Source organism: Melanotaenia boesemani, chromosome 1 (assembly GCF_017639745.1).
Source record: "Melanotaenia boesemani isolate fMelBoe1 chromosome 1, fMelBoe1.pri, whole genome shotgun sequence".
NCBI lineage: Eukaryota > Metazoa > Chordata > Actinopteri > Atheriniformes > Melanotaeniidae > Melanotaenia > Melanotaenia boesemani.
This window is the reverse complement of record NC_055682.1, coordinates 9,806,092-9,822,679: the sequence shown is the minus strand read 5'-3', so window position 1 is coordinate 9,822,679 and position 16,588 is coordinate 9,806,092. Positions and strand designations below refer to the sequence as shown.

General features: G+C 36.3%; 1 protein-coding gene across 2 annotated transcripts in view; it reads right to left on the bottom strand.

Annotated features, from left to right (window-relative positions):
• Window positions 1-6,782: 6,782 nt before the first annotated feature.
• The window catches only part of luzp2 (leucine zipper protein 2), a 165,132-nt gene continuing 155,326 nt past the window's right edge, over window positions 6,783-16,588 (bottom strand). For both annotated transcript variants that reach the window (XM_041980172.1, XM_041980166.1), the window contains exons 11-12: window positions 14,205-14,279; window positions 6,783-7,653 (exon numbers count right to left, since the gene is read on the bottom strand). In XM_041980172.1, the coding sequence (XP_041836106.1) occupies window positions 7,546-7,653; window positions 14,205-14,279 (183 nt within the window). In that variant the 3' untranslated portion in view covers window positions 6,783-7,545. The remainder of the gene's footprint in view (window positions 7,654-14,204; window positions 14,280-16,588) is intronic.

The following is a 16,588-nucleotide window of genomic DNA, read 5'->3' as shown; positions in this document are numbered from 1 at the left end:
AGGATCCAGAAAAATTTCCACACAGAAAAAATTTCAGAAAAGCATCTGTAAACCAATACTACATGGTTTTGGTCTTCAGGCCCTTGGGCAGCAGTACAGTAAAAACAGACATCATTCTGTGGAGAAAATTAGAGTCTGAAATACAATACCTCTAAAAACCAGTGTCTGTATTTAAAATTACCAAGAGTAAAACAACCTTGAAAAAAGCTAAAAGGACGAAAACAAAACGAAAAAAAAATAACACATAATTAAAAAAAAAGAAAAAAAAAAGGCTGACTATTAGCCTAAACGTGGATACAGCTGATATCAGTTGAGACCAACAGATATAAGAGAAGATTTAACAGTTCATTCATGAATAACAAAGTCAGCCTAGTAATGTCAGCCAATAATCACAATTTAAATGTCAGACTGTCTAAGTCCAAGATCAGTTAAGAACCTAAACAGTGATGTTATGAGAGTTATGTTCAGCACCATGGATCACATTTCACACACAGCAACACAGATGCTTAGGGCAGATGTTTTCATCATGCTCTTACCACTCAACAAACGTCTACATCCAGGCAAAGAAAGACCTGGGTGGACTGCTCTGTTACTAACTTGTACAGATACTCTATAAGTTCAAGTTAGAGAATGGATACTAGAGCTCAACCGAACTGATCCTGTTTAATATTGTGCAACTTATTTCAACAGCATTTAAAACATCAAGTAAACATCTGGAGCAGACAAAAACCGGACATACTAAAAAACCATGAAACACAACTGCTTACTCCTACAGATTTTAATTGGAGCATTCAGTAATGAACAAAAAGACACAACATGTCACACATAACAAGAGGGCGGGGGGGAGCAGGGAAGAGAGGGAGATGCCTGGTCAAAGTTCCGTCCAGAGTGGACTAAATGGGAGAGCCTGATTTGTGAATGGGTGGATTTTTTAAAGCTGCAACAATGCTGCCCAATAATTACAAAGTTATTGTAATTTTAATAGATACAACTGTTCTGATTTGAATTCGGAAAGCTACATCATAAAAAAAAAAAAGATTTGATTTGATTTTTTCTTTATATTTTCCAAATTGTAGGTCTCTTTCTATGTGCACAGTTCATGGCCACCTTTGTTCTTTTGCTTTGGCTACTAATTAGGACATGCTGTGATGCCATGTGTCATATCAGCCTAGTACTAAAATACATCTTGTGGTGCAACCTAGACAAATCTGCAGTGTTTCGGGTCTTACACCAGACACCCTTACCCAGGTTAGCACAGCCCCCTGTTGTTCCTAATGGCTCTTTGCCCATTCAGTCCGCATATCCCTAAGAGTTCCAGGACCCAATGTTGAGACTGGCCTACAAAAGCCCCTGCAGACCATGTCAATGGGCTTGCAGCAGGCCTTCCACCCATTCCTCTGGCACTCGGCCACCAAGTCAGAATACTTGGCCTTCTTTCCATCCAGTCTTCCAAGGGGACAGTCAGCTCCTGTAACACAACCTGTGGGCTTGCCCTGGACATCAAGACTGATTCTGGAGCGTTGTTGCCACAATGATGTGTGGGAATCTCGACTGTCTCCCAAAGTCAACCAATAGTTGCCATACCCTTGCTGTTGCAAACAGGCCCCAGTCTTCTTTGGGGGCTGGGGCTTCTTACCTGCTCAATCAAAGGTGATGGTACACTTGAAGGAGTGTTGCCACTTGCTGTTGATGATGCCAGTGCAGATCGTGTTTGTTACTGCCAACAAGAGCTGGAAAATTTTTATTAAAATCTCTGCAAAATAAATGTTGTACATTGCTTTCTCCTTTTTGCTTTAACAAAAACATGCTCTCAAGCTAGCATGGACAACACTAATAAACCTGAAGACAAAAATCCTTTGTCATCTCAGTCTCCAAGAACTTCCTGAATGCTTTGAACTGAGTTTGGGCTCATTACCCTGCTGAAGCATAACTTCTTCTTCACAAGCATACAAAGCAGAGGGTGCAGCATGCCTCTCAGGAATTGAGTGCTGCCTCTTCTCTGTCTGTATATCTTCAATTAAATGCAGGTGTCCCACTCCAGAGTAGCAAAACACTCAAAGACTTAAATATTCCTGTCACCATGTTTCATTATGGGTTTGACACACCGTGGTATCACTCTGATATGTTTGTCATCTTAAATACATCCTTCATTATAGTCATTAATCCCCAGCTGGGATTAATTAGTTAAAACAGTTGTTCCACCACCGTGAAATGCTGGTATATATTAGCCCACCCTCAGAGTTTGGCCTTGTTTTCCCTTCTGAGAATTTGCTTGGAGATACTTCTTTTCCCCTGAGACTGAACGGCCTTCTGTTTTCCTGACCAGAGTCTGTTCTTTACATCGCTAATTGTGAATTTATAACATAATTTTTGTACATAGTAAACATAGTTTGATGTATACATCTTTCTATCAATATTTTCTACTACTCCACAGCTTCATGATTTAATAGCCAATAGCCAATTTGGGTACCCTAAGCACATGTCCATAATAAGATACACAATTTGATGCTCTTTTAATGCTCTCAAAGTGCAGTTCCAGGGGCGGAAACACCACATCACTTCACAATGAGAAAGTAAACTCTTTATAAAATTACAAAGCTACTGACAATGCTACCAAACTTGAAATTAATACAAATAAATAAATAGATATCACCACTATGTTTAACCAAAACTAAACATAAAAATGTCTCATTTAAAATCTGTGATTGGTTGGAAATTAAGTGGGGGCAGTTATTGCTATTCATTTATTTGTGTATGTGGTGTGTGGAAAAACGATGGAGCAAGTCAATACAAAGCTGATGTTACAGCTGTTGCGGTTTTTTTTTTTTTCTTTGCATAATGACGGCCAACAGCAGTCTGTCTTCCTACTAATAAATTGTCAGCAAAATTGGATCATGCTCCATAATTTAGAACGCTGCAATATTTCTTACTTTGAATATGCCACGATTATAATTATGATTGATCAATAGTACATTTTTTTGGTGACTGGATCTCTTGCTATCATGTCCTGTCCTTCCACACTGGAGACTTAGGTCTGATTGGATATTGTCTTTGCTGAATACTTTTATCTATTTATTTTTTGTCAATACTTCTTGTTATATTTATGTTCTTGTGCTTTAGTTTTAATTTGGCTATCATCCCATTTTTATTAAAAAAATAAATAATTGAAGAAAACTATTACCCAATGAAAATTAACATTGAAATGCAATGTGACATTTAGCCAATGACCACCTACTGGCAATTGAATGGGCTCTCTGCTTAACTACTATCACATGTGTTAGTTTTGTGGTCCTTTAGGTCATAGAAAATTCTATTTCCCAGATACTTACAGTGGAAGACATACATTGACTCTAGCAATGTACTTTGAATGTATTGTTGGCCTCAGGAGCTGTTGTGACCATTCCACTCTGGAGTTGTTGAATCCATCTGGTCCACATTCATCACAGTTAGGTTTAGAGCAGCTTTTAAAGAGGTGAGGAACAGATTCTAGAAAACAGTAAAGGCAGTGGACAAAAAAATCACAGTTTTTTTTCTTTTGCCCACAAATCAGAACAAGTATGCCATAAAAATGGTAGGACAACCAACTGAGCTATCGAACTCAGGATTCAAAGTCAGCTCTCCCGCATCCCACAGGGGACAAATTACATATTATATTAACACCTTCCTGTTGAGTCCTTGGGCAAGACCCTTAACACTACTGCCTAACCACCTCATTACTTTCAGATGCAAGCTGCTTTGGAGATAAGTGTCCCCTGAATGACTGTAGAATAAAATAGAAAGTACTGAGTCATTGTGTGTATTTTGTCTGCACTGCTTGAAAAAACACAGTTCCTTATGAGTTTTAAAGTATTTGGCAATTAAAGCCAATTTTCTTTTACATACCTCTCAATTGTTATGGACATAAAGCTGATGGTTTTGCTACACTATTTAAGAAATAACTTTTGTGTAGAGAAACAGAAATGGGGGTTGGATCATCATCACTTGTCAAAAATGCTGTAAAATCAGTTCCTGAAATATAAGGTTCAGTGCTCATCTTCCAACCCAGTTGCCAGAGGGCTTTTGTCACAGACTGCAGAATTGCCAGGATGAATTGACAGGAAATATGAAACTAAGGGAAGAAAGCCTGGAAAGCCTGTCTGCAAGGCACATGGAAAATCTGGCATAGAGCAAACAAAACTAAGGAACATGCAGTATATGGCAGAGAAGGTGATGATTAACTGAGCAGGTGCAGAGTAATCAAATGATGAGTGACACAAATGGACAGGAATCAGAACTATTGACAGGCTAAGCATTCTTTATGTGCAGCAGAAACATATTTAACAATCTGAATCTAGAATATATTGACATTTGTTACAGACATGTGGTACTTACCATGTTTGCCACTCATTGTTATGTATTCAGCATCTTTGTGTCACTGGTTTGCTTAGCTGTGACACTGTTTGCATGTTCTTTCCTACTACTGACTAAAAGCTTTAAAAACTGTAAAGGATATTGAGAGTTAAGCAGTGTTTACTGTTGACATCAGCTATCCTGTTTTAAAAACCTAGAGTTCTATATAAGAAGAACCAGCTTTCATTCATGAGGATCTTATGACCCATCTTTTTCAAACACAGATGCAAATATGGCGAAAACAAAATCATAATTAACAATAGGCAGTAGAAGAAAAATGTATTTGCCCTTAGCTTAGTGTGTATGGAAACTGGTGTCTTGTGCAGCACAGCTAGATATCTAACTGTCCTTGAAAAGTACATCATTATCACAAGTAGTGAACAGCAGGTAGACAAATGAAGAGAGCATACAAAACCCATACTGTCCCTTTTGATCACATCCCAAGCCTGACTGTCTGATGGAAAACTTGACCATCTCTCTTCCCTCCCATCGTTTGGGCTGCTGGTGGCTAGAGGGTTTGGTGGCAAAGTCTGCAAGGTCCGCCATGGGTACCAAATCCTGGTGACAGTTCCCTTTGTTTTGCTCACAGCAAGATGTAAAGCCGAATTGGCAAAAAACGCTCACACTCACTAAATAGATGGATTACAGGTCTTCAAATAGAGTGCTGCATCTGTTGGCTAATATTTATCAGCATGAATGTTCTTGAATTCAAAGACATACCAAAATGTCACATGAAGGGATGCTGTGACCAAAAAGCTGCTTACAGCAGTTGGTGGTTGTCCTTGCTGAATAAAGAGCCACAGAGTTTTACATGCTGTAGGACACACATATGAGAGTAATGTCTGTTGCTCTTTTCTGGTGCTAAAGTTTGCCCACGCTCCACCGAGTTCAGAACTCCCTTAAGATCTTCAGTTAATTCTTTATGCTTCACTTTCACTCCTTATTAATTGAAGTCATTTAACACCTTATGATGAACAAATATCGAGAATTTGTATCCATTTTAAAATGCGTGATTGAATTTTTGTTTAATGTTTTGCCTTTAATGACTAACTCACAATGACGTGTTTTCTTCCATTCAGGACACAACTTCAGAGTCTCATTTCTGATCATGATCAAGGTGTTTTGGAGTAACCCACAGCTGTTCTGCTGTTTTTTTTCTTAGTTCCTTAATAAATTAATATGTAGGCTATATTGATGAGGTCAAATAAAGCTTACTAATGACTGTTTCTTTATAGTTACTACCCAAGCAGTACTTAAACAGTATTGCAGTATATTTATCTGGAGCAACTACTGGATGAAAAATACTTTTTTAAATAAAATTTTTGTTATCTTAATAATTTTTAAAGACACAAAGTTCCTTAAAGGTATAAATTTTCTACTTTTTCTAACTGGTTTTACAGACAAAATTTTGGTATCTGTACTACATTACCGGTTTGTAAACAACTGGCATTTTCAGGTTTATTCATTTTGGGACCTGGTTTAAAAAATAAGTGTGTTTTTTTTTTTTTTTGAGTGTGTCCATATGAATGAACTGATTTAATCGTTCATTTACCTAAAACAGCAATGGACATCAAACAATTATTTGTGGTACAACCACGTTGTAGAGATGGCTCAAGCAGATGAATGTCTACAAATGTTTAATAAGATTAATTAAAATCAGTAAAACTTTGCTCTACCAAAGGAAAGAATAGGCAGCTAAAGGCTTAAATTCATGGCAAATAATAACATGAACATGTACAGGATTTTGCCACTTTTGGGTGACCCAAAGATACATACTAGACCACTTTAAAGATGATCCATGCCATTTAGATAGGATTTTTTATTATGATTATACACTAATAAAAAATACTCTGGAATATAATATTGCAGGGGCTGCACGGTGGTGCGGTGGTAATTCTCTCCGGGTACTCCAACTTCCTCACACCATTTGAATACATGCATGTTAGGTTAATGGGTTACTCTGAATTCTTCCTTGGAGTGAGTGTGAGCATGACTGATTATTTGTCTCTGTCGGCCCTGCAATGGACTGGCGGCCTGCCCAGGGTGTACCCTGCCTCTCGCCTGCTAAATGCTGGGTTATGCTCCAACTTCCCTGCTATCTGTAATTGGACTAAACTGTACAGAAAATTAATGAACGAATGAATAACATTGCAGTTCTACGAATCAGTCCATTTCAATACTACAGACAGGAACATTAAATGATGTGATGCATCATTTTTTCTTAGAAATGTTGGTACGTCACTGACATTGCAGTGGTTTGCAATGTACAACATGTAGTTAACATTCGGAAGATGTAAAACCACATCTCTTTTGTCTTAGAAAGGGCTTTTTTTTTGTTTCACAAACATGCTCACTCGTTTCTTTCCCACAAATAACCATTTATTCTTCACACATTTACTGAAAATTACAGTTTATTTAAAGGACACAGAAAGGTCAGATAACACAGATACACGTAGCTAGGAGTTACTACTCAGTGCATGGCACATTCTCGGGGAGACGACCCATTGTGAGTCTTTGGCTCTTTGCCTCCGGAGTGGTAAAGGCAGAAAAGAGTGCTGAAATATTAAACGTTGAACAGTTGGCCAGCCAACTTGAGCCTCTATATTTCAAAATGTGGAGGAGTAAATTAACCTTGCTACAATGAGTGACAAACAATAATCTAAGTTGGGTAGTAATAGTAGTAGTAGTAATAGTAGTAGTAGGAGTACTTTCTATTTGTCAATTGATATACGTACCACAGGAAACAGTGTCAGACCTCACCAGTGCAAAGGGTTTTTTTTTTTTCCAGAAAGATCACACATTAAGAAAGCAGTGTCCTCACTCAAAATAAAACTCAGATAAGTAAACAACAAATAAACAATCATGAAACAAGTTACCAGTGCCATTGCTACCTTTGAAAAGAATTTCTAAACGCATGCCATTTTACTATGGTGGTTTTCAGATGACAGTTTGAAATTTGTTGACAGTTCCAGCGTCTTAGCTTTAGCTAACAACACTGATATGCAAACGTATAACTGTGTGTGTGTGTGTGTGTTTAAGTGTAAGGTTGTATGTATGTGTGGGCGCACGTTTTTTGTGAGAGTGCGCAAGTGTGTGCTCTTTAAAAGATCCTTCAGGCGATGCAAGGGCTCAGCTTTCCGATGACATGCCGTCCGCTCAGTTGTAGCTCTGCAGCTTTGTGTTTTTGCTGCTGCCTCCCTCTGCCTCTTCACTGTCGTGTATGAGCTTTGTATTGAATTTTCCAGTCTGCGCTTGGCTCCTTTGCTGTTAGGTTCAGAAGAAAAAGATTCATAATAAGCAAGACTGTTACAATGATACTTTGCAGTAGACATGTGGTGTTGTGCTGGGAATGCTACGGAAGATCTAATGGAAACAAAAAAAATATTTTTCTGATTTAAAAGGTCATTTTGACAGCAATCGTTTTATTGCAATTTCTGTGGATGTTGTATTCAGACTGATTCCATCTCAGTCCTTGTTTTTAACATGCTGCATTAATTCAGCTGTTTAGAAGCAGCCACTCTAGTTGATGAAGAAATATCAAGGTGTTGCCTTTCAAGAATTGCTATTGATCTGATCCCCATAGCTACGGACACAAAAGCTAATGCTGCATTAAGGCTTTTTGCTACCGCTGTGAAAAAGTGATATAAAACCGAGCAAGCTATAGGAAAGGTTAGCAGAAGCTACTTGTCGAAGACAATGGGCCTCATTCGCCAAAATCTCCTTATGAATCTTCTTAAATGACTTAAATTGTAGTTGAGATATTTTTATGAATCTTATACAGGAACGTGTGTTTAGGATGTGAAATTCTTTGATTGGTTAATAACAATCTCTCCACAAATAGCTTGCAAAGCAGTTAACAGAACGCCAAGGGGATGGAAATAAATACATTATATATATATATATATATATATATATATATATATATATATAAAGAAGACAAATGTCCACGGAAACATGTTTGTCCTATTTTTTATGAAAGACACTAATCTCTCAACTAGCTGCAGAAAGAAGCAGCTTCTTTTAAAGAATAACAGGTATCTTACATTTTAACAATTTTCCTCCCATAAATTATTTATGTTGGAATTCTTGCTCCTCTGTTGTGCTAGATATTTTTATTTTTCAGAATCTTTGTGAACAAATTAATCAGCAATAAGAACACATTGTGAGCTTTGTTTCTTTCATTCTTGGTGGAAAATGTCAAAGCTGGTGGTATTCAACAGTGTGTAGCTGTGATGCTACCGTCTGTCACCATGCCGACCTTGAAAACCATAGCTTAAAGGAAATTCAGCTAAACCAGTCGCAAGGCTTCAGTCTGCAGGAAATTTGCTTTTATGCATTCATTTTACTGTTTACTAAATAAAAACAAATGCTAGTAGGAGTTGAAACAATGCTTCCCCGTAATCTGTATTTAAAGCTGAATAGCACATTGAAGCAAAGTGCTCGCCGTTTCCTTTCAGTTTGAAAACAAAATTCTGCTTCAATAAAGCTTCCTCAGCTATTTTGAATAATTTAAGTCTTTTTTGGCAATGACATGTTTAAGCACTTCACACCAGCTCTGAGAACCAATTCTTGAAGCAAAGCATCTGTTTAGTGTTTACCAGTGTCACATTGGAGAATGCCTTAAGGCTTGCTGGCTGCTCACAAATTGAGTCACATATCGCTCTGCATGGCGGTGGGATTCAGTTCTATCACCTGGCTTGAAGCAAAACAAATAAAAAGGGGCTCATCACTGTCTGAAAAACATGCAGACTTTGAGTTTGGCAATTCAATTTAGCAATTATAAACATACAGTGTATGTCATAACAGTGAGGAATATTCTTTAAAAAAAAAAAACGTATGTCATGCAGTAAGCGAGTCAAAAGGGTCCTTGATCTCTCACTTAATGTAATTATTCTTGCCATCCTTCATTGCTGCCAACTCTGGTGTAGACTACAACATATTTAGTGTTAGCTGCACCATCGTCAGCAGTAAAGCTGATTCACACGTTTTGTTTAAAATGTCTGATAGAAATAATTTTTATGCTCTCTCTTTAATGCTGCCAAAATACACTTTATTTATTTCATTGTGATTCATGTTGACTATCTATTTTCCAAGAAATGATGGAGAAAAAATATTTAAATACATTTTACCTGTTTTTAAAGCCGCATTTAATTATGAGTGTACAGTCACATTGGCAATTAGGTGCATTTTTCAAAATCTGTTGTCTTTGAACTTCTAACCCTTTTTGACACAGTAAGTAGAGCTGATTTATTGTTAAAAGGCTTCACTAATGAAATGCATATTTTTATTTAAAGGTACCAGTTTATGTACACCAGACCTTGTAATCTAAAAAATTACATGAATGAATTTCACACCATTGATTTGAACCTGCTTCAGGAGGTAAAGGTGGAATCTGTCATATACTTAGACATCAGGATCTGCTATTGTTTTTTTCTTTACTGTTAAAGTAAAACCTGAAATATCTCCAAGGACTTTAGAGAGGAATTTAAATGCATCTTTAAGTTAGTTCACAATAACCATCATTCAATGTTTCATAACTTCCATAACACAATTTTCATGAATTTGGAGGCATATTAGAAAATAAAATGGATCATAACTTGATAGAATTTTGGCTTCAACAACTAATGGACAGTTTGGAAGCTCATGTGTTGCAAAATGTCAGAAACTAACATCAGTGCCCTCTGAGTGTAAAACTTGTACAAAGTCAATTGAAAAAAAGAATAGATTTTTTTTTAATTCTTAGTATTTTTACAATCAGAACAATACAAAAAAAAACAATGAAGGAAATAAAGAAATAAAAAAAAATCTCTAGCCAACAGCATGTCATCAAGTTATAAAGTTATGTCAATACATCCTCAGGTGAACAACACATATTGCACTGTGTAATTATAAATTGAACGAATACTAAGCCAAGGTGCAGAAACATTGTGTGATAAAAAACTAAATACAGTCCATCATTCTATTCAACAGCTTCAACCAGTTTTAAACCCTGTAATTTAATATTTTCTGTATGTTGTTCTCATATCAGTCTCTAGCATGGTAATGGAGGAAATTTTTAGCCATTCATCTTTACAATGTTGCTGCGGTTCAGTGAGGCTTGGCGCATTTGCTCATGTGTTGCTCTCTCAAGTTAACTATGTTTTGGTCAGATTGAGGTCTGGGTTTGGACTGGACCATTACAAGAACTTGATACTTATGGTCTGAATCTTTGTCAGACATTCTGTCTCACCACCACCATGCTGACAGTTGGTATGAAGTATCTACAATGCTGTGTTTGGTTTAACACAACACATGGCACTATGCATTATAGTCAAACATCTTTACTTTGGTGTCATTTGTCTAAAGAACATTGTTCTGGGAGTTTAGCTGTTTATACAGATGCAACTTTACAAAAGCTGTGCTAAAATGTGTTTTTGGAGAGAAGACACTTGTTTTTTCGTGCTATGCTATTATAAATTTTAACATTCAAAATGCTAAGGAAGGCCTTTTAGAACCTGACATGTATATAGCTCTCAGATTTTTATTTTTTATAGCTGCACCATTGCAACATTTGAGCTGGAGCTGATGTTCCTGGGAAATCCACTGTATTCATGACAAAATGTTCTATGTCATGTATTATTTTTTACCTGAAATTGTACTTATACAATGCCTAGACTTTATAAAGACCATATAATATATTATTATTATTATTATTATTATTGATATTATTATTATTATTATTATTATTATTGATATTATTATTATTATAATTATTATTCAGCAGAAACATCTTATGACTGAGATTGTTTAGATCCAACTGTGCACTGTGACTTTAAAGTCTTCACCTTTTATATATTTAATTGAGAAACATTATTAGTCAGAACTTGTGATAACCTCACCGAGAAGTCCTGTCTGTTGTTTTGTCCAACTGGTCTGTCAGGACATTGATGCTCAGGTTGCCTCAGCAAACACAACAGATAAGGGCGTGTTAATGCTTCTCTGTTTGATTTAAGCTTTTTTGTTGTCTTATACAAAAGTTCAGCAAGTGCAAGACCATGAATCCTTTTCATTCAAAAACACCTGAACATCAGATAAGACACGCCTCAGGTATTCATCCTCATCAATCGAACATGGGAACACATAATGAGGGCAGAGTGACAGAAATGGGGAGGAACTTAATACAGATTGATCCACAGAGACCAGAATGCAAATCACTACTAATCAAATTGTTTACTACATCATTAATGGTAAAGACTTTGCCAGAACGATACCGACAGACAGCAGGAAAAGAGGCAATTGATGATTTGGTGCAGTAACACAATGTGGAAATCTCTCTATTTAATGACATAACAAAAAATACAACACTAAAAACCTGAAAAGAGAAGTTGAATTGTAAGTTAGTTGTGCTACAAATATGAGGAATAGCATTGCTTCTTGAGTTAAGAGAGAGCAAGAGAATCCCCTTGGGTAACTGACTGCATTTGACTTCACAAACAAATACCAGTTTACATATTAGAATATATTTCTCTACACACCAAGTAAAAATCAGAATACCATTTGATTCTTGGCTGCTTTAAATCTTTAACACCGTCCAGTACTGAACTGTCAAAAAACAAAGAACTGTCAGATATTTAGTGAATATTTTCTGGCACTAAAATAACCCATTAGGTCAAATATGTGCATTTGTCATGATCTCCTTCAAAATATTCGAACGTTTTTGTGCAAACATTCTGCATATCTGATTATGGATATCTGCCATTTGGGATGCAAAACAGTTGCTCAGTTACACAGTATTGCACTGCACTGAAATGAGATGCATTGTTTTGACGTACCATCTGCCACTGCCAAACAGGTGTGACTCAATTCAATAACAGGATGAGAGAAGCAGTCATGCATAGACTTTGGCAGGGTGTGGAATGTGACACACTGTAGGTGACACTGGCACACGTAATTTTAGATTTCTTTTTTTTTGTTGTTTTTACATATTCAATACAGAATATGTGGTTTTTAATTTGAAGTAAAAATATTTTTTAATATACCAACATCAGTTAAAAAACAGTTTTAATCAGCAGCAAAGGAACTACTTAAAAGATGTAAAGGATTAAATGAAGTAATTATGTCTATCTTGCAGTGCAGTAAAATCTAAATGTTACAATTAATGAATCTGCTCAGGAGAGTAGATTTTCTTAAACAGTTTATTCCTTAGGTTATTTTTTTCCAGAAAAATATGTCTTTTTCAATAAAATACCTACAGTATATATATATATATATATATATAAATATATATATATATATATATATATACATATATATATATATATATATATATATATATGTATATATATATTTGACCTATTTTCAGAGTAACAGGTATTCCCCATATTAATGTGTTATATGCATGCACCATATAAAATCATTTAATTAATTTATTTATTTTAATAATTGTTAAAAATAAATACTTCTATATAGACCATATAGACTTTATATAGCACACAATTGTTGTTTACATTGTTTACTGAAGTATTTTTTAATTGAAGTGAAAGGGTGCAGTCATCTAATTTCAGTCATTTAACCAGGCACCTGTCAAAAATGCTCATGATCCCACATTTCTCACAAAATTCTGTGAGTGGTTGCATTTTAATGCCTACAACAGAACCATATACCTCAACGCTACGTTTGTGTATATACTTGAAACAAATGACTGAAGCATGACACAGCAAAATGCTCAATACTGGAGGGTACCATTAGGGAGCGACACAGCACTTGGACTTCGAAATCATAGAAAGGTCATATACCGGTCATATTGTATTTCTGGGTCATCAATTTGTCGCCAACTGTTAAGGCACAAGCGTTTATCACTGTTCAACAGGTAGGAAAATCATGCAGATGCTGGTAGTTGTGGACAAGGTCTTGAAAACTATCCGCCATTGAGTTAAACTCAGACCTGTCGTTTTCATGCTCTTGTTCGCATGAGTGCCTTTAGCGTTCAAGTCAATATTGCAACTCACGCACATGACATGTTGCCTTGCGTCAACGCGAGCGGCCTACGTGCCAAATGAATTCTAGAAACATATGGCAGCCGTGATACATACACAGACGCGTCACTAACGGCAAGGATATCAGCCCTAAGGGTATATAAATATATATATATATATATATATATATTGGTTTCTCATGTATTTAAGAAATTATCAGAAGTACATTAGAAAGTTTCTCGTAAGCAGAGAAGACTGTTCCATGCATTCCAGTCAGCTATGTAGGGAAATGGTAATATGTGACTTAACTGAGCTGTATTTTAATCTTGGACTTGCTTAGAAGACATTGAAAATTTGCTTGTCCGGGGCCACAATTTGTTACCTCCAAAAGCTGCTTAAAACAAGTTTTTACCAGCCTTGATCTGGCAACTACTTTCATTCATAAATAATTACAAACATCTGGCCAACCCCATGGGTATCAATGGATGTTTAGTGCATTGAAAAAAAAAACTGGATTTCATGTCAGGAAAGAAGACATCTGTTTGATGGTACAAGAGTTCGTCGTACGAGGTGTTCAACTCAGCAGCAGAAATGTTTCTTGTGTACATTAGAAGGCAATATTCAATACATTTTTCTTAAATGCCCTTCCCTAGGCTTCATAAATAAGAATGCTATCACTTTGTTTTGTTTCAGAAAAAAAACAACAGTACATTAAATATTTATTCATTTATTCTTTCATTGTAGGATATACTACAAAGATCCTGTTTTTTGCCATATTTTTGTCATTTATGTGTTTAAAAGTTTATTGGACATTGACTTAAATTGGATTTCATATTTCATGTGTATTCAAGTGAAGCCCACCTGCTGAAGCTCTGGTTGTTTTTTACTTTCCGGGGCTGATTCCTCCGTCTGATTCTGGAAACATTCCCCCTCGGTCTAAAGGAGGAGCGGGGAAAACAGGTCAGCACAGAGTATACATTTTCTACTCAGTTGTGTGTATTCAGTAAAAAAAAGAAACACATGAAGTGAGTCATCTCATATCACTAACTTTAGTATGCCTTTTGATCTTTAGAAAAAAATAGCTGAGAGCAGTGTTTTCATTAACTTGTAAAACCAGAATCATCCGATTATCTTTCCCCTTCTGATAAACACTGGCTTAGAATTGCAAATCTTTAATTTATTAGTCAATTAACAGTGAAAGATAAACAGTAACACTGATGATCAAATGAATCATTATGGTATCAGTAATTAGTAAAAACAAAAATAAAGTTATGGATGTAAAGTTAATAACTTTCATATTATTAATGTTTTGTGAAGCTTCACTGATATTGATCTAACACATTGGTACCTATCGGTCATATTGGTCTAAGATATCCAGGTCTATTAATTAAAATCCAAACTATTACAAAGCAAATAACAGATCTTCTCTTTATTATCATAGATAGATAGATGATTGTCTTATTGGAATGTAAACCTTTTGTGCTAGCCTGATATAATAAGCTCTCTGGTTCTTACGTTTGCCCAGTATTTCCCTGCATTCATCTTTCTTGTAGTCTCCCAGCCCCTCCTGCAGACAAATGTCCCATAGCATCCATGTTTGGTTGTAGGGATGGTATTAAAGAGGTGATGCCCAGTGGCAGTTTTCCATCACACACCCTATTGGGAACTGTGGACAAATGGCTCAATCTTTGTTTCATCAGACTGGAGGATTTTGCTTCTTATGATCTGAGATTTGTTCAGGTGGCCCTTGTCAAGTTCCCAGTGTGGTGTCATGTCTCTTTTAGAGAAGAATAGTTTCTCTCTGGTCACACTTCCATACAGGCCTGATTGGTGTAGTGCTGCATCAATTCTTATCCATCTGTGAGATTCCCCCATCTCTGCATTCATAGTGGTCACGGGCCACTTTATCTGTCCAAGACCCATCCTCCATTTAGCTGAGGAGTGAGATCTAGGAAGTCTGTTCTAAATTGCTTCCATTAAAGAGTGATGAAGGCTGATGGGCTTCTCATTTTTATTGTCTTAGATCTGTGACTTGACATAAACCTGTTTCAGGCATTTGTCTTGAAACATGACTAGGTTTCTTTTGTGTAAGCCCTCTTAATAACATCCAATGGACTCAACAAAGCAAAGACCAATTGCAGTCATGCTGATTGCATAACCCTTAATAACACACATCTGCACTTGTATCTTAACTTTGTCTTAAATAAATAACCAGGAAACTCCCAACTACACAGTTTTGGCTTGTTGTAGAGTATTTTGTGAAATGATGAGATAAAAATATAAAATTTTTCCATTCTAAGATTATTTGTAAATATAACCCAAACTAAAAGAATTCAAAAAGTCTTAAAACTTTCAGTAATACTAGACAATATACTTATGTTAGCCCCATACAAACTGATGCTTCCATAAGCCACAAAATCTCACCCAGTTTGATCAATCTGAATAAACAGTGAACTACTTGGTTGTCATGCCTGCTGTGCACAAAAATATTTAGACACATCACATGTCAAATAAGTAAGAAAAGGTGAACATCTGACATGCTTCACACCACAGTAAAAGTTCCGTCTATTAAAAGCATAGTCAGTTCCAGGTATAGGATTTCACTTTTAAACTGAGGCACAGCCTGTAAGCTGTGCATGCTCATATAATCTGTCTTTCTGCATCTTCTCCCTACCTACACACAGAGGACGACAGAAGGTGATGTATTGGTGTTAACAACCAAATGCAATATCCAAGTTTAGGTTTCAAAATATGTCTCCTTTTATCTGGATCAGCAGGCTCCTCCTTCTTGCAGCAGAATTTTTATGACCATGCCAAAATTATATAATCAATTTCAGGATACAAGTGTACATTGTTTTTGGCACAATTTCATTAAGTAATGATATTTTTGACAGATGGCTTAGTCTACATATGGAGCCATTTCATCTCTGTGTGGCATTCCTCCACATCCCCCGTCTCCTCTGATCTAACAGCTTATATCTGTAATAGTTCTTGATGGCCACTTGTCAAATCCTTATGAACCCTGTTCACTCCCCCTACTTTCATCAGATCCTCTTGATTTTGGCAGACACCTCTTTCAGAGTCTTCTTGATAACTGACTGCTTACAGTCTCCTACATAAACTTTGAGACTGTAAGGTTCTAGGGTATTTCATGAAGAATCTGAATAGGAAAGGTCAAGGACCGGTTCTCTCTCTCTGTACTCAATAGCTACTTTTAAAGTGCCAGCGAGGCACCAAGTGAGGAG